The sequence below is a fragment of the Sphaeramia orbicularis genome, unplaced genomic scaffold, assembly GCF_902148855.1.
Source record: "Sphaeramia orbicularis unplaced genomic scaffold, fSphaOr1.1, whole genome shotgun sequence".
NCBI classification, from domain to species: Eukaryota; Metazoa; Chordata; class Actinopteri; order Kurtiformes; family Apogonidae; genus Sphaeramia; species Sphaeramia orbicularis.
Window position 1 is genome coordinate 35001 of NW_021941575.1, and position 19933 is coordinate 54933.

Genomic DNA, 19933 nt, shown 5'->3' on the forward strand with positions numbered 1-19933 from the left:
GAATCCCAGACCACACAGACACACACTGTGTTTACAGAAGGAAATATGGAGGACCAACAACTGGGACGTTTGTCGTATTTCAATGATGTAAAAGTCGGATAAATGTGACCTGGACGTTCAGACTGAAGTCACACTGGAAAATATCAGATCTGGATCAGATTTAGGACCACATATGAAAGTGGTCCTGGTCAGATTTAGGACCACATATGAAAGTGGTCCTGGTCAGATTTAGGACCACATATGAAAGTGGTCTGGGTCAGATTAGTGCTGTTCAGACTGTCTGTAACAGATCAGATCCAGGTCACATATGGACACAGAAGTCAGGTCTGGGCCACATTTGTCTGTAGTGTGAACAGAACCTTGTGTCAGTGTAACGTCTGGTTAAAGTCACCGATACTGTAATCATCTCTAACAGAAACCAAGAAGCTGTGTGTGTGTGTGTGTGTGTTTTCCCACCTGAGCGGACGCCTTTGACAGGGAATGTGGCCTGAGCCAGGAACTGTGGGTCTGAGAACATGTCCTCAGTGTAGACCACAAAGCGCAGGAAGGTCAGTTCAGGTTGGGAGACGGTGAAGACGTGAGGTTTAGCCGAGACTTTCCACACCGGGTTCAGACCATTATCACCTGAAAGAAGAAGAAGAAGAAGAAGCCTGAGGAGAGCACCAAACATCTGAGGAACCCTGAAACACCCAAACCTCCACCTTTAATAATAATAATAATAATAATAATAATAATAATAATGATAATAATAATAATAATAGTCTTTCTTACAGTGTAGGATGGTGTTGAATTTGTCCTCTGTGTGTCCACACAGCTCCACCTGTACAAATGGACTGATGATGTCACTTCCAGGTTTGGGCAGGTGTCGTGCAGCTATGACCTGGGTCAGGGTCAGGGTCAGGGTCAGGTTTAGGGTTAACCGTCAAACACACACACTGTCCCAGACTCTCACACCTGATGCACATGTGTGTGTTGAGCGCTGCTTTCAGCCTCACCTTCACTTCAATCCTCATGCGTTTGTTCTCCTGCTGACAGTCGGCGTCAGCCCCGCAGCGAATGAAGTGTGGCTGCAGCACATACCCTGTGCCTCCGCTCTGACTGAAGAGGGCGCTGTTGAGCTGCATGGGTTTATCTGGACGGAAACACGGACACGTCTGGGATTAGACGGGCCCAAACGGAGGACAACGAGTGTTTATGAGACAGGGATTAGACAGGGCCCAAAACAACTTCAATCTGTATTTTATTTTTTATTTTCATGGTGTGTTAGGGCCACATCCGAAAAAAATGGAAACACATGTCACCACGAGAATAAAGTCGTAATATTAGGAAAATAAAGGCATAAGATTATATGAATAAAGTCGCAATATTAGGAGAATAAAGGCATAACATTATATGAATAAACTTGTAATAGTAGGAGAATAAAGGCATAACATCATAAGAATAAAGTCGTAATATTAGGAAAATAAAGGCATAATATTATATGAATAAAGTTGTAATATTAGGAGAATAAAGTCGTAATATTGGGAGAATAAAGTCATAATAATAGGCGAATAAAGGCATAAGATTATATAAATAAAGTTGTAATATTAGGAGAATAAAGTCGTAATATTGGGAGAATAAAGGCATAACATCATAAGAGTAAAGTCGTAATATTAGGAAAATAAAGGCATAATATTATATGAATAAAGTCGTAATATTAGGAGAATAAAGTCGTAATATTGGGAGAATAAAGGCATAACATCATAAGAGTAAAGTCGTAATATTAGGAAAATAAAGGCATAACATTATATGAATAAAGTCATAATATTAGGAAAATAAAGGCATAACATTATATGAATAAAGTCGTAATATTAGGAGAATAAACGCATAACATTATATGAATAAACTTGTAATAGTAGGAGAATAAAGGCATAACATCATAAGAATAAAGTCGTAATATTAGGAAAATAAAGGCATAATATTATATGAATAAAGTCGTAATATTAGGAGAATAAAGTCGTAATATTAGGAGAATAAAGTCGTAATATTAGGAGAATAAAGTTGTAATATTGGGAGAATAAAGGCATAACATTATATGAATAAAGTCATAATATTAGGAAAATAAAGGCATAACATGATATGAATAAAGTCGTAATATTAGGAAAATAAAGTCGTAATATTGGGAGAATAAAGTCATAATATTAGGAGAATAAAGGCATAACATTATATGAATAAAGTCGTAATATTAAGAGAATAAAGTCATAATATTGGGAGAATAAAGTCATAATATTAAGAGAATAAAGTCATAATATTGGGAGAATAAAGTCATAATATTAGGAAAATAAAGGCATAATATTATATGAATAAAGTCGTAATATTAGGAGAATAAAGTCGTAATATTGGGAGAATAAAGTCATAATATTAGGAGAATAAAGGCATAACATTATATGAATAAAGTCATAATATTAGGAAAATAAAGGCATAACATTATATGAATAAAGTCATAGTTTTAAAAAAAAATTCTTAATCAATGAAAATAATGGGCTTTTATGAGATTAAAGTTACAATATTTTGAAAGTAAATTTGCAATAGTGCGATAAATGTCCTGGTCAAACACATGTGTGGTCACCATGGAAACTGCAGACAAACCCACATGGGACCCTTCTATGCAGCCCAGTTGGAACCCTTCTGGGGTCCACATGGACATGCTGGATGGGACTGTTGTGTTCCACATGGACTCTTATTGGAAAATGGACCAGTGATGATGGTCTGATGGTCTTTAGTGGGGCTGAAGGACATGTGAGTCCTACCTGGTCCAAAGGTTTGTCCACCTGTGTGTGATGTGTGAATGGGTCAGATCTGGGGACCAAGGTTATGATCGTTAACGAAAACGAACCAAATGACCAAAACTAGAATTGTAAAAACATTTTCATTAACTGAAATAAATAAAAACTAGAATTAAAAGAAAAAAACCATAACTAACTGAAACTGTATTGTGTGTTTACTAAACTAACTAAAATGGATAAAAATTCTGGATCACATTCCCTTGGTTTTGGTCTTTGTCAATGTCAGATTGATGTTAAATGGATTTCTTTGTCTCTCTCAGTTTTCTGTGCTGTCTCCATACGACACTTTTGCTCCGTCACTTGTGTTCACTTGTGGTTTCCAGTCGTCTTCTGGTCCCCACTCTACCTGGAAACATGGAGACTAAAGCAGCAGAGTCCTGTCTGGGATTGATTTGAATAGGAGCACAGAGAAGAAGAGAAAAGAGACCACTGAACTACAACTGAACTACAACTGAACTACAACTAAACTACAACTGAACTACAACTAAACTACAACTGAACTACAACTGAACTACAACTAAACTACAACTGAACTAAAACTGAACTACAACTGAACTACAACTAAACTACAACTGAACTACAACTGAACTACAACTGAACTAAAACTGAACTACAACTGAACTACAACTACAACTAAACTAAACTACAACTAAACTACAACTGAACTACAACTAAACTACAACTAAACTACAACTAAACTACAACTACAACTAAACTAAAACTAAACTACAACAGAACAACAACTGAACCACAACTGAACTACAACTAAACTACAACTGAACTACAACTGAACTACAACTAAACTACAACTACAACTAAACTACAACTGAACTACAACTAAACTACAACTGAACTACAACTAAACTACAACTAAACTACAACTGAACTACAACTACAACTAAACTAAAACTAAACTACAACTAAACAACTGAACTACAACTAAACTACAACTACAACTAAACTAAAACTAAACTACAACTAAACAACTGAACTACAACTAAACTAAAACTAAACTACAACTGAACTACAACTACAACTACACTAAAACTGAACTACAACTAAACAACAACTGAACTACAACTAAACTAAAACTAAACTACAACTAAACAACAACTGAACTACAACTGAACTACAACTGAACTAATACTGAACTACAACTGAACTACAACTAAACTACAACTGAACTACAACTGAACTACAACTACAACTAAACTAAAACTAAACTACAACAGAACAACTGAACCACAACTGAACTACAACTAAACTACAACTGAACTACAACTGAACTACAACTGAACTACAACTAAACTACAACTACAACTAAACTACAACTAAACTACAACTGAACTACAACTAAACTACAACTGAACTACAACTAAACTACAACTACAACTAAACTAAAACTAAACTACAACTAAACAACTGAACTACAACTAAACTACAACTACAACTAAACTAAAACTAAACTACAACTAAACAACAACTGAACTACAACTAAACTAAAACTAAACTACAACTGAACTACAACTACACTAAAACTGAACTACAACTAAACAACAACTGAACTACAACTAAACTAAAACTAAACTACAACTAAACAACAACTGAACTACAACTGAACTACAACTGAACTAATACTGAACTACAACTGAACTACAACTAAACTACAACAGAACAACAACTGAACCACAACTGAACTACAACTAAACTACAACTGAACTACAACTAAACTACAACTGAACTACAACTGAACTACAACTACAACTAAACTACAACTGAACTACAACTAAACTACAACTAAACTACAACTGAACTACAACTAAACTACAACTGAACTACAACTGAACTACAACTAAACTACAACTGAACTACAACTACAACTAAACTAAAACTAAACTACAACTAAACTACAACTGAACTACAACTACAACTAAACTAAAACTAAACTACAACTAAACAACTGAACTACAACTAAACTACAACTACAACTAAACTAAAACTAAACTACAACTAAACAACAACTGAACTACAACTAAACTAAAACTAAACTACAACTGAACTACAACTACAACTACACTAAAACTGAACTACAACTAAACTAAAACTAAACTACTACTAAACTACAACTGAACTACAACTAAACTAAAACTAAACTAAACTACAACTACAACTAAACTAAAACTAAACTACAACTACAGCTAAACTAAAACTAAACTAAAACTACAACTAAACTACAACTACAGCTAAACTAAAACTAAACTAAAACTAAACTACAACTAAACTACAACTACAACTAAACTAAAACTAAACTAAAACTACAACTAAACTACAACTACAGCTAAACTAAAACTAAAACTAAAACTAAAACTAAACTAAAACTACAACTAAACTAAAACTAAACTAAAACTAAACTGAAACTAAACAAAAACTAAACTACAACTACAACTAAACTACAACTAAACTATAACTAAACTAAAACTAAACTAAAACTACAGCTAAACTAAAACTAAACTGAAACTACAACTCAACTATAACTGAACTAAAACTAAACTGAAACTACAACTAAACAACAACTAAGCATTTAGAAAATAGCAAAAACTAATAAAAACTATCAAACCTGCTTTAAAAACAAATTAAAATGAACTGAATTAGAGAAAAAAAAGTTAAAACTGAATAAAACTAAACTGCACTGTAAAAACAAACAAAAAAACCCCTAAGAAAACAGTATTATTCCAGCAGCTGGGGTGCTAAAAAAATGCTGTTAAATAACGGAAAATAACCATCCCATAAAAATATGGTAATTTTCCACAATTAAAATACAGTTTTTTGCCCTAACTTTACATGAGATTTGGCTTTTTTTTTCTTTTCTACTTTTTAATGTTTAATAAAGAATATTTTCATGTATTAAAACAATCCAATTCCCTATAAATATATATATAAATAATTTTCAGTGAGACTCAGCTGTCCAATCCACTGATAAAAACTGTATTTGGACAGTTTATCAGTGCTTATACATGTTATACATTCACAAAAATACATTTATTCAACAGTTTTGTTGTGAAACCTCCTGTAATTACACAAGATATTTGTCAATTAACAAAATCGTCTGGTTCGAATGACAAACCAATACTTCTGTTATGGTTAATTGTCAGTAATTTATTTATTTATTTATTTTTTTACAGTATTAAACTTTAAATTAACCGTTTAATCTCATAAATAGACAAGAAATATTTGTGAAATTATGACACATTTGCAAATGTATTTTAACTGTATTTTTCTGAAAAAAAAGAAAAAAAATTCTTTTAAAAAATTGAAATTTTATGTTTATTCAGTTACAGTTTTTTTTCGTGTTCTTTTCCATTTGACATGTAAAGTCAGTCTGTTTTTGTCATTTCATTTATTACCTCCGCCAAGGAGGTTATGTTTTTGCCAGGGTTTGTTTGTTTGTTTGTTTGTTTGTTTGTTTGTCTGTCCGTTAGTGTGCAACATAACTCAAAAAGTTAAGGACAGATTTGGATGAAATTTTAAGGGTTTGTTGGAAATGGGATAAGGAAGAAATGATTAAATTTTGGTGGTGATCGGGGGTGGGGGGGCCCACGGGGGGGGGCGAGGGGGGCACTGATCGTTACTGTGCAACATAACTCAAAAAGTTCTGGAAAGATTTGGATGAAATTTTCAGGGTTAGTTGGAAATGGGATAAGGAAGAAATGATTAAATTTTGGTGGTTATCGGGGGTGGGGGGGGCCACTGATCAGCCTTGGCGGAGGTCTGCGCTCTCCGAGTGCTTCTAGTATTTTCCTGTGTCTTAAAAATACAGGAACAATCTGTCAAATAAACAGTGAAAATTCTGTTAAATTGCATATTTTTTTCACAGTGTATAATGAAAAATCCTAAACTTTTGGACCCTTGCTGTGGACGCCGGTTCCAGGACTCACTGGTGCTACACTACCTGCAGTCTGGAAGTTTAGCGCCACCATGTGACAGCCCATGGACCACAGAGGGCAGGGGTCGTAGTTGGAGGAGTCCACCCGCTGGCTTTTGGGGAAGATGCGACTCAGAGCGGTGCCGTTGTAGCGCAGGAAGCCTTTGGTGTTCCCAGGTGTTTTGTTCTCCATGAAGGAGCGGACCTCTGTGCAGCTGTACCTGTCTGTGGAGGCGGAGCCAGCAGACGGACACAGCACAGAGGCGGAGCCAGCAGACGGACACAGGACAGAGGCGGAGCCAGTAGACAGACACAGGACAGAGGCGGAGTCAGCACATGAACACAGGACAGAGGCGGAGTCAGCAGACGGACACAGGACAGAGGCGGAGTCAGTAGACGGACACAGGACAGAGGCGGAGTCAGCACATGGACACAGGACAGAGGCGGAGTCAGCACACAGACACAGGACAGAGGCGGAGCCACATGAACACAGGACAGAGGCGGAGTCAGCAGACGGACACAGGACAGAGGCGGAGTCAGCAGACGGACACAGGACAGAGGCGGAGTCAGCAGGCGGACACAGAGAAACGTTTTTTTTTTTTCAATATTCTACATAAAAATTGCATTAGTTATTTTTTGATTGGCATATTCTGTGACTCATCCGTGACTCACTTGTTAGGAGGGTGTTAGTGAAGGAGTTTAACACTGTTTATTATGGGATGGTTTTAGTGGATGGATCAGAATTTAAAATAGACAAAAAGGAACAACTGTTGAATTCAGACCCAAAAGAAATTATGAAAAATAATCTGACCTTTAATAACAGGAAGTGGAAAGTGTGTTTAATACGCTCACCTGGGACACAGGACTGGATCTGGTCTCACCTGGGACACAGGACTGGATCTGGTCTCACCTGGGACACAGGACCGGACCTGGTCTCACCTGGGACACAGGACCGGACCTGGTCTCACCTGGGACACAGGACCGGACCTGGTCTCACCTGGGACACAGGACCGGATCTGGTCTCACCTGGGACACAGGACCGGACCTGGTCTCACCTGGGACACAGGACCGGATCTGGTCTCACCTGGGACACAGGACCGGACCTGGTCTCACCTGGGACACAGGACTGGACCTGGTCTCACAGGAGGACACAGGGACTGGATCAGTCCAGTAACAGGCCTCATAGCTGTTACAAACTTAATAACCTGCATTTTCCACTTTGTTCTCGTATGAAAAAAGTTAAATTCCGTTATAAAAATATGAACAACCTCAACAACTACATAAACCAAAAAAGAAAAATAAGTGCAGTTTCCTAAATATTAGGTCTCATCTTATTATGAACACAACTCACAGATCACAGTGAATCTATTATTTTGTTAAAATGGAACTTTTTGTTGGAAAGGAGTTCACATGTTCTCCCTGTGTCTGTGTGGGTTCTCTCTGGTACTCCGGCTTCCTCCCACCATCCAAACACATGCACTAATAGGTTAATTGGTTAATCTAAATCGCCCATAGGTGTGAATATGAGAGTGATTGTTTGTCTCTATATGTTCAGCCCTGCGATGAACTGGTGACTTGTCCAGGGTGAACCCCGCCTTCACCCCTATGTAGCTGGGATAGGCTCCAAGAGACCCCCATGACCCTAGTGAGGATAAAGCGGGTTCAGAAAATGAATGAATGAATGAAAAGGAACTTTTTTTGAGTAATTTTTCCATTTTGCAAATTCATCCCAGGGGCTGGACTGAATCCTTTTTTTTTTTTTTTGGGGGGGGGGTGGGGTGGGGGTTGGGTCTGTTTGGCTGTATGTTTGACACTAGAGCCTGACCAGTATGGGTTTTTTGGGGCCGATGCCGATATTGGGGGCTAAAAAAAGCCGATATCCATTATATCGGCCATTATCCGACATTGGCCAATATATGAAATCAGAACCCTGATCTCCACAGGATATAATAATCTGATATCAGATCAGTGTGGACAGGTGGATAAACAGTTGCATAAATCTTTGTTTATCTCACACAGATAATTGACACAACTTTCAAACACAAACTATGCAATCACAAAAATAATTAGAGTAAAAAATATGACTGAACACACAATTCTGTTTTCACTCACATGTGGATGTGTCTGCCTCACAGCACTACAACTGCACATGTGGACTAAGGTACTAAACTGAGCATGTGCAGAGGGAATCAGGTGAGTCCTAAGTTGTTCCTGATTGGAGCAACTGCAAGAGTTACAACTGACCTGTGTTACAACTGTCCCCAGTCTCCCCTACACTATTAACACCCAGGCCTGTCTGCAGAATGAAACTGTGAGGGAGGCAGGAAGTGCACGGACATGGGGATGTGTGTGTGTGTGGGGGGGGAGGTTAGTGGTCCACCCTCGTTAGAGCACATGGTAGCGGTCTGATGTCGATTAATCAGTGATACGCTATAATCAGCCTGATTAATGGGCGGGGCTCTGTTTGACGCCCCTGCTCCACAGTCACAGAACACACCATGTACTGGATTTACCAAAGCAGTAACGTCCGTCCCCCTTCTGAGGCTGACAGTACACCACCAGCTCTGACATCTCCATGGCAACGTCCTGGGCCCGCTCCACTTCCTCCTGTTGGTCAGACCAGGAGAATGAGAACTGAGAATAGAAAAAGACCCCCTCCCCCCCCCCCAGTCCAGGGGGTCAAACTCATGTTACTACAGTTCAACATTCAGCAAAAATCTGATCTGCACCAAGGTTCCAATAGTTTTGGATTTTCATTGTAGTTTAGTTTTATTTAGTTTGGACTTTTTCTTTTTTCTCTAATTCAGTTTTAATTCATTTTTAGAGCAGGTTTCATAGTTTTTAGTAGTTTTAGTTTCTTTTTAAATGTTTAGTGTTAGTTTAGTTATAGTTCAGTTGTAGTTCAGTTGTAGTTCAGTTGTAGTTTAGTTGTAGTTCAGTTTTAGTTTAGTTGTAGTTCAGTTGTAGTTCAGTTGTAGTTTAGTTTAGTTGTAGTTCAGTTTTAGTTTAGTTTTAGTTCAGTTGTAGTTCAGTTGTAGTTTAGTTGTAGTTCAGTTGTAGTTTAGTTGTAGTTCAGTTTTAGTTCAGTTGTAGTTCAGTTGTAGTTCAGTTGTTGTTTAGTTGTAGTTCAGTTGTAGTTCAGTTGTAGTTTAGTTGTAGTTTTAGTTGTAGTTCAGTTGTAGTTTAGTTGTAGTTCAGTTGTAGTTTAGTTGTAGTTTAGTTTAGTTGTAGTTCAGTTGTAGTTCAGTTGTAGTTTAGTTTAGTTGTAGTTCAGTTGTAGTTTAGTTGTAGTTTAGTTGTAGTTCAGTTGTTGTTTAGTTGTAGTTTAGTTGTAGTTCAGTTGTAGTTTAGTTGTAGTTCAGTTGTAGTTCAGTTGTAGTTCAGTTGTAGTTCAGTTGTAGTTCAGTGGTCTCTTTTCTCTTCTTCTCTGTGCTCCTATTCAAATCAATCCAGACAGGACTCTGCTGCTTTAGTCTCCATGTTTCCAGGTAGAGTGGGGACCAGAAGACGACTGGAAACCACAAGTGAACACAAGTGACGGAGCAAAAAGTGTCGTATGGAGACAGCACAGAAAACTGAGAGAGACAAAGAAATCCATTTAACATCAATCTGACATTGACAAAGATGAAAATGAAGGGAACTTTTCCATAATTTTTTTTCCGTTGTAGTTACTCTTGTAAACACACAGTAGTTTCAGTTAGTGTCGGCTGTTCGTCTTTCAGACAGGGGAAGCTCATTGTCAACTTACATAAACAAAAGTCCAGTTATTTCAACCTAAATTCGTCCTCTGTTCCTTTTTAAGAAAATGCTCAGTGACCTTATCGTACCAAGTAAACAAGAAAACATTGAAATTCTGTTAAATTGAAACCAGTTAGTCCAGTGGTTGTGTTTTCTTTCAGGTCAGTAAATGAACAGTTCATCTGGTTTCTGTGATTTCGCAGCAGAATGTGTGACGGTATTAAACTGAACTGTGTCAGTGAAGGAGCACATCTGAAAACAGCTGTCAGTCAAACCGCATTCAGCCTTTGGACCCATCCTCCAATCAGCACGCGGAAGCTCAGCGTCCGGCCCGGCCGAGCTCCGCCTACAGCTCCATTCACCCCCGCAGACGCCGAGCATCCAGGGGCGGGACAACATCATGGCATTTATCCAATTATCGTCCAGTTTAGAGTCAGTTTCCAGCAGTTCCACTCAGTCCCATTGAAGTGCATGGACGCTGAGCGTCTACGGACAAATGCACTGAGCAGAGATGGAGGAGAAAACACAGACACGGGAATGGAGGAGAAGTGAACAACATCCAGTCCACTGATCTGGGATCAGACTGATTCTGAACCAACTGGTCTGAGAGATGAACGTGTTCCAACACATTTGGAGTCAATGAAATGAAAACAACTGAACAGATTTGAGCATTTAATTTTCATAATTTTAGGAGAAGCTGAGCTTCCACTGCAGACTGACACTAAACACCTGTGGTTTCAGTTAGTTAATGTTTTTTTCTTTTAATTATAATTTTTATTTATTTCAGTTAATGAAAATGTTTGGTTTTTTTTTTTTTCCAATTCTAGTTTTCGTCATTTCGTTAGTTTTCGTTAACGATAATAACCTTGGGCCAGAATAGGTTTTCATGTATGTATGTGTTTTTTTTTACTTGTTAGCATGCCTGCTAATGCTGATACAGTTAGCTTAAACACAGCTCTGTACAATCATTAGCATTAGCATTAGCTAGCACCAACCTGAGGCAGGTTCATCAGTTCATAAGGTCATAGTTCACAGTTAGTCCTGCATCCTTTTATATTCAGTGTTGAACTGCAATAGAATTCAAAGCATTAACCATGGAGTGGTTTTCACCTGAGTGGACTCAGCTCTGTCCTCCAGGTCCTCCAGGTCCTCCATGGTGGAATACAGGTGATCATTACAGATTAACGGCCTCTTCAGGTCTTTCTTACCTGGTCCACTGGGTCCCACTAAACGGTCTCTTCGGGTCTTTCTTACCTGGTCCACTGGGTCCCACTAAACGGTCTCTTCGGGTCTTTCTTACCTGGTCCACTGGGTCCCACTAAACGGTCTCTTCGGGTCTTTCTTACCTGGTCCACTGGGTCCCACTAAACAGTCTCTTCGGGTCTTTCTTACCTGGTCCACTGGGTCCCACTAAACGGTCTCTTCAGGTCTTTCTTACCTGGTCCACTGGGTCCCACTAAATGGTCTCTTCAGGTCTTCCTTACCTGGTCCACTGGGTCCCACAGGTCCAGGTCTCCAGGTTTCTCTGTCTCCCTGGACTCAGTTCTGGTTGGTCCCTGGTCCACACTCAGTTTTTTATGCTGCACAGAAACATCACAACAGCAGGACCGGTGTCAGGTCCAGGTTTGACCCCTGTGTTTTTGACCCCTAACAGTCGTGCACCTGCTCCAGACCCTGGGGCAGGTGCACAGGTGTTCTGCTGGATGGAAACACCTGGTGGTGAACCCTGTCCAACTGAATGGAGCCTGTGAACATTAACAGAGTACAAATGAGGTGAGCTGACCTCCATAGTTTTGGATCACTACAGCAGTCAAACATGTTAGTAATGTAACTGACATGGTTTGAGTCCAATCACAGTGAGTGGATGTAGGATTACTATTGTACATGATGAGTTACTGTTACAGTTACAGTCAGTAACTGTTCCAACATATATGATATCAGATGGATTTGGACTGAAGTCGACATCAGTGGAGTGGAAGAAGTCAGCCTACAAGGAGCACACAGACCTCTGGATGGAGTAATGGAGTACTGGAGGAATGGAGTACTGGAGTACTAGAAGACTGGAGTACTGGAGGACTGAAGCACTGGAGTAATGGAGTACTGGAGGAATGGAGGAATGGAGTACTAGAAGACTGGAGGACTGAAGTGCTGGAGTAATGGAGTACTGAAGTACTGGATTACTGCAGCACTGGAGGAATGGAGTACTAGAGTAATGGAGTAATGGAGTACTGAAGTGCAGGAGCACTGGAGGACTGAAGCACTGGAGTAATGGAGGACTGGAAGACTGGAGTAATGGAGTAATGGAGTACTAGAGGACTGGAGTACCGGAGTACTGAAGTACTGGAGGACTGAAGCACTGGAGTAATGGAGGACTGGAAGACTGGAGTAATAGAGCACTGGAGGACTGGAGTAATGGAGTCCTGAAGTACTCAAGTACTACAGCACTGGAAGACGGAAGTACTGGAAGACTGGAGTAATGGAGTACTGAAGTACTGAAGCACTGGAGTACTGGAGTAATGGAGTACTGGAGTACTAGGCAGTATCCACTGGACTCCACAAACCCAATATTACAAACCAAGATGAGAACCATTTCATGAACAAATACTACTGCAGTAATGGATACTACTATACTACTACTACAGCTAGTACTACAGTAACCACTGCAGTAATGGATACTACTATACTACTACTACTGCTAGTACTACAGTAACTACTACAGTAATGGATACTACTATACTACTGCTACAGCTAGTACTACAGTAACTACTGCAGTAATGGATACTACTATACTACTACTACTGCTAGTACTATAGTAACTACTGCAGTAATGGATACTACTATACTACTACTACTGCTAGTACTACAGTAACTACTACAGTAATGGATACTACTATACTACTGCTACAGCTAGTACTACAGTAACCACTGCAGTAATGGATACTACTATACTACTACTACTGCTAGTACTATAGTAACTACTGCAGTAATGGATACTACTATACTACTACTACTGCTAGTACTACAGTAACTACTACAGTAATGGATACTACTATACTACTGCTACAGCTAGTACTACAGTAACTACTGCAGTAATGGATACTACTATACTACTACTACTGCTAGTACTATAGTAACTACTGCAGTAATGGATACTACTATACTACTGCTACTGCTAGTACTACAGTAACTACTACAGTAATGGATACTACTATACTACTGCTACAGCTAGTACTACAGTAACCACTGCAGTAATGGATACTACTATACTACTACTACTGCTAGTACTATAGTAACTACTGCAGTAATGGATACTACTATACTACTACTACTGCTAGTACTACAGTAACTACTACAGTAATGGATACTACTATACTACTGCTACAGCTAGTACTACAGTAACTACTGCAGTAATGGATACTACTATACTACTACTACTGCTAGTACTATAGTAACTACTGCAGTAATGGATACTACTATACTACTGCTACTGCTAGTACTATAGTAACTACTGCAGTAATGGATACTACTATACTACTGCTACTGCTAATACTATAGTAGCGATTATAGTAATGGATACGACTATACTACAACTACTGCTAGTACTATAGTAACTACTGCAGTAATGGATACTACTATACTACTGCTACTGCTAGTACTACAGTAACTACTACAGTAATGGATACTACTATACTACTGCTACTGCTAGTACTATAGTAACTACTGCAGTAATGGATACTACTATTCTACTACTACTGCTAGTACTATAGTAACTACTGCAGTAATGGATACTACTATACTACTACTACTGCTAGTACTATAGTAACTACTGCAGTAATGGATACTACTATACTACTGCTACTGCTAGTACTATAGTAACTACTGCAGTAATGGATACTACTATACTACTGCTACTGCTAGTACTATAGTAGCGATTATAGTAATGGATACGACTATACTACAACTACTGCTAGTACTATAGTAACTACTGCAGTAATGGATACTACTATACTACTGCTACTGCTAGTACTATAGTAGCTATTATAGTAATGGATACGACTATTCTACTACTACTGCTAGTACTATAGTAACTACTGCAGTAATGGATACTACTATACTACTACTACTGCTAGTACTATAGTAACTACTGCAGTAATGGATACTACTATACTACTACTACTGCTAGTACTATAGTAACTACTGCAGTAATGGATACTACTATACTACTGCTACTGCTAGTACTATAGTAACTACTGCAGTAATGGATACTACTATACTACTACTACTGCTAGTACTATAGTAACTACTGCAGTAATGGATACTACTATACTACTGCTACTGCTAGTACTACAGTAACTACTGCAGTAATGGATACTACTATACTACTGCTACTGCTAGTACTACAGTAACTACTGCAGTAATGGATACTACTATACTACTGCTACTGCTAGTACTACAGTAACTACTGCAGTAATGGATACTACTATACTACTGCTACTGCTAGTACTATAGTAACTACTGCAGTAATGGATACTACTATACTACTACTACTGCTAGTACTATAGTAACTACTGCAGTAATGGATACTACTATACTACTACTACTGCTAGTACTATAGTAGCGATTATAGTAATGGATACGACTATACTACAACTACTGCTAGTACTATAGTAACTACTGCAGTAATGGATACTACTATACTACTACTACTGCTAGTACTATAGTAACTACTGCAGTAATGGATACTACTATACTACTGCTACTGCTAGTACTATAGTAACTACTGCAGTAATGGATACTACTATACTACTACTACTGCTAGTACTATAGTAACTACTGCAGTAATGGATACTACTATACTACTGCTACTGCTAGTACTATAGTAACTACTGCAGTAATGGATACTACTATACTACTGCTACTGCTAGTACTATAGTAACTACTGCAGTAATGGATACTACTATACTACTACTAGTACAAAAATAACGGGGGTAAAAATCGTACGTGACATCGGTTCAACCCCACAGACGCTCGGAGCCATGACCCCGCCCACTCCCTACCTTAATGATGATCTTTCCTTTGAGTTGATTGGGTGATGGAAGATGCTCCGCCTCCTCCTCCAAAGGTTCCGTCAGAAGTTTGTCTCCGAACACGTCTCTGAGTGTATGAGCCATGTCTCGCTGCTGCTCCAGTGGACAGTGTTCCTCTATGGACAGGATCAGCGGGAACCTGAGGACACCAGGACCACCCACAGACCCGTCACACACTGTGGAAGTGTCTCCAACAGAGGACACCAGGACCACCCACAGACCCGTCACACACTGTGGAAGTGTCTCCAACAGTCCACCGTCCACAGCAGCTCTAACACACAGTTCAGACCTCTGGGTCAAATCTGATTTGTGTGTGTGTGTGTGTGTTGGTTCATATTCCACATTAAATGCGACTTCTATCAGTTCTGAGTCTGAACTAAATGTATGGAAGTAAATCTGTGTCATCAGATTTTGAATTATAAAAGCCATTGAATTTCTGTCACTAATTTTTTTTTTTTTGCACTGAAATTAGGTATCTGAAATTTTGCACCTGAATTTTTGTGTCTGAATTTTTTTTTAATTCTAAATTTTTGAACAAAGTTGAATTCAGAGAGAAACAATTCAGATACTTAAATTTAGTGCAAAAAACCCCAAAAACATTTCAGATACTTAATTTCAGTGCAAATAAAAACCAGTGCTAGAAATTCAATGTCATTTATAATTCAAAATCTAATGACACAGATTGATATGAATGCGACCCTGAAGTGACCCACATGCACTAAAGAGGTCCTGAAGTGACCCACATGCACTAAAGAGGTCCTGAAGTGACCCACATGCACTGAAGAGGTCCTGAAGTGACCACATGGACTAAAGAGGTCCTGAAGTGACCCACATGCACTAAAAAGGTCCTGAAGTGACCCACATGGACTAAAGAGGTCCTGAAGTGACCCACATGCACTACAGAGGTCCTGATGGAATCCCAGACCGCACAGACACACACTGTGTTTACAGGAGGAAATATGGAGGACCAACAACTGGGACGTTTGTCGCATTTCAATGACACAAAAGGTCGGATAAATGCGACCTGGATGTTCAGACTGAAGTCACATTGGAAAATATCAGATCTGGATCAGATTTAGGACCACATATGAACGTGGTCTGGATCAGATTTAGGACCACATATGAACATGGTCTGGATCAGATTTAGGACCACATATGAACGTGGTCTGGATCAGATTTAGGACCACATATGAACATGGTCTGGATCAGATTTAGGACCACATATGAACATAGTCTGGATCAGAGTTAGGACCACATATGAACATGGTCTGGGTCAGATTTAGGACCACATATGAAAGTGGTCTGGGTCAGATTTAGGACCACATATGAACATGGTCTGGATCAGATTTAGGACCACATATGAACATGGTCTGGGTCAGATTTAGGACCACATATGAACATGGTCTGGGTCAGATTTAGGACCACATATGAACATGGTCTGGATCAGATTTAGGACCACATATGAACATGGTCTGGGTCAGATTTAGGACCACATATGAACATGGTCTGGGTCAGATTTAGGACCACATATGAAAGTGGTCTGGATCAGATTTAGGACCACATATGAACATGGTCTGGATCAGATTTAGGACCACATATGAACATGGTCTGGATCAGATTTAGGACCACATATGAAAGTGGTCTGGGTCAGATTAGTGCTGTTCAGACTGTACCAGATCAGATCCAGGTCACATATGGACACAGAAGTCAGATTTGGGCCACATTTCATCTGCAGTGTGAACAGAACCAAAGGCACAGGGACAGTGTGGTGGTCAGTCTCACTCTGAGGCGACAAAAGCGTGTGTGTTGATGGCCTCGATCACGTCCTCAAACTGGATCCTAGTGGTTATGGTTCTGCCGTGGTAGATGACAGTCCTCCCAGACTCAGACCAGCAGTCCACTGAAGAGATTCAACAGGAAAACACACTTCAATACCAGATGACATCAGATCAGATTAGATTAGGTTAGACTAGACTAGATTTGATATGATCAGATTAGATTAGTTTGACAAGACTTGATTGAATTAGATCAGATTAGATTAGATCAGACAGTGCAGTTAAACATAATGATCCAACTATTAGACAGGTCCATTCAATCTACCATGAATAAAAACCAGTGGTCTGTCTGTAGACATCTGTCAGTTACAGTCGGTGGTCTGTCTGTAGTCGTCTGTCTGTTACAGTCGGTGGTCTGTCTGTAGACATCTGTCAGTTACAGTCGGTGGTCTGTCTGTAGTCATCTGTCAGTTACAGTCGGTGGTCTGTCTGTAGACGTCTGTCAGTTACAGTCGGTGGTCTGTCTGTAGTCGTCTGTCTGTTACAGTCGGTGGTCTGTCTGTAGTTGTCTGTCAGTTACAGTCGGTGGTCTGTCTGTAGTCATCTGTCAGTTACAGTCGGTGGTCTGTCTGTAGTCGTCTGTCAGTTACAGTCGGTGGTCTGTCTGTAGACATCTGTCAGTTACAGTCGGTGGTCTGTCTGTAGACTGTTTGCTGTAAACTGACGTTCGACACAGCGACATCCCAGACGCAGACAGCGAACATACGCCTCTGTGGACGACTCACTGCGCAGCTGATCTCCAGTCAGATATCTGTAACAGCAGAGCGACAGTCAGACTGAACCAAAGTGAACCAAAGTGAACTGAACTGAACTGATCCAAACTGAACCAGACTGAACCAGACTGAACCAGACTGACATGCACTGATGTGTTTTCAGAAGCAGGTGGAGCTTCATGCAGTCGTTCAATAATCTGACTGACAGGCGGTGTGTGAATGTGAACGGTACTGACGTGTTGTGGGAGGAGTTAATCCAGTAGGCGGACAGAGGCTGGTCCAGGTCCATGTGGGTCACCTCACAGAACCTCTCATCCCACACAGAGTTTTCTTTAGAAAACAGGAAACTGAGGAACTGTGACGAAGAACAGTGGTGCAGTTAACAGGGGGTGTGAATGCAGCAGGTTCTGAGGCACCGCCATGACTCTGAATACCTGAGTGACAGTGAACGCATCGCCGTCATCAGTGAACCGGGTCATGAAGGCTCTGACCCGGTTCAGATCACTGGCCCACGGTTCCTGATGGACAAACAAATAAAAACAACCAACACCAACAACCAGGGGTTTGAGCTACAGTCAAACTGGCAAAATGACATTTAGGATGGAAAGAAAACGGATTAAATATTCATCTGTTTTCTGAGCAGACGTAACCTACGGTAACGAAACAAAACAACAAAACAAAATGTAATGAAACACAATGTAACACAGTGGGTTCCAACCTTTTTTTACTCCTGACCCCATTTTAACATCACAAATTTCTGGCAGCCCCAGACATTCAAAACAGAGACTTTTTTTTGCTAAAATTAATTTGTTTTTGATCATGTAATTGTTTGCTATACTATGTTGCAAATAAATGTTAATTTTACTGGACATTTAGTCTATATAATGTCTATTATTGTGGACGGAGGCAGTAAATCCAGGTGTAGATTACTGCACAAAGGCTGAGGGTATGTCCAGTCAGTCCAGCTGGGATTTACAAGGAGGACAATTAATACTGAACAAACAAGAACTGAAACTATGAATTATGAAAGAGCTGCAGCATCTGAAACTGACCACAGTGAACATCTGACACAGAAACAGAACCACAGAGCTGCAGTTTCACACACAGTTTGTCATGTCTGTTATGGATTGGGACCGTCTCTGTAAACTCACTGTATTTTTATTACTACATTTTTTTTGTTTGTTTGTTTGTTTTTTTATTTAATTGCTAGAAATTTCAGGTGACCCCATTTGAATTCCAGGCGACCTCATGTGGGGTCCCAACTCCAAGGTTGAAAAACACTGACGTAACATGACCTGACATTCTATAATCCATAATACATGTGTACTATAATATTCTATTTATTTCAACTTGTTGATCCGCAGAGGAATGTGTCTGATAATCCATTCATTTAACCCTTTAAAGCTGTTCCTCCTGATGTGGCATTTCTCACAACACTTAATAAAAGTTTGAACATGAACAACCCGCCTCCCTCCAAAGCCACGCCCACTTCCCTCTGCCTGAGCTCTGAGGCTCCTCCTCCTCTCTCCTCTCATCTGATGCGCGCGGAGGAAGCAGAGGCGGAGATCCAGTCTGCTTCGGCGTGTCCGCGGACCCCTCCCTCAGTAATCAGATACATCATCCACCTGCCGCAGGCCCACAGCCCCTGGTCCATCAGGAGACCCTGTATTTAAGGGTGTGGTCTGTGTTTAAGGGTGTGGTCTGTATTTAAGGGTGTGGTCTGTATTTAAGGGTATGGTCTGTATTTAAGGGTGTGGTCTGTGTTTAAGGGTGTGGTCTGTATTTAAGGGTGTGGTCTGTGTTTAAGGGTGTG

General features: G+C 39.8%; 1 protein-coding gene across 1 annotated transcript in view; it reads right to left on the reverse strand.

The window, feature by feature from the left end:
• LOC115416223 (1-phosphatidylinositol 4,5-bisphosphate phosphodiesterase gamma-2-like) overlaps positions 1-19933 on the reverse strand; it is a 42372-nt gene that overhangs the window by 14756 nt on the left and 7683 nt on the right. Inside the window, exons 5-15 of the mRNA XM_030129968.1 lie at positions 18555-18638; positions 18357-18475; positions 18073-18158; positions 17355-17472; positions 15543-15711; positions 11970-12065; positions 9261-9354; positions 6775-6972; positions 996-1132; positions 772-880; positions 457-624 (exon numbers count right to left, since the gene is read on the reverse strand). Of these exons, the coding sequence (XP_029985828.1) occupies positions 457-624; positions 772-880; positions 996-1132; positions 6775-6972; positions 9261-9354; positions 11970-12065; positions 15543-15711; positions 17355-17472; positions 18073-18158; positions 18357-18475; positions 18555-18638 (1378 nt within the window). The remainder of the gene's footprint in view (positions 1-456; positions 625-771; positions 881-995; positions 1133-6774; positions 6973-9260; positions 9355-11969; positions 12066-15542; positions 15712-17354; positions 17473-18072; positions 18159-18356; positions 18476-18554; positions 18639-19933) is intronic.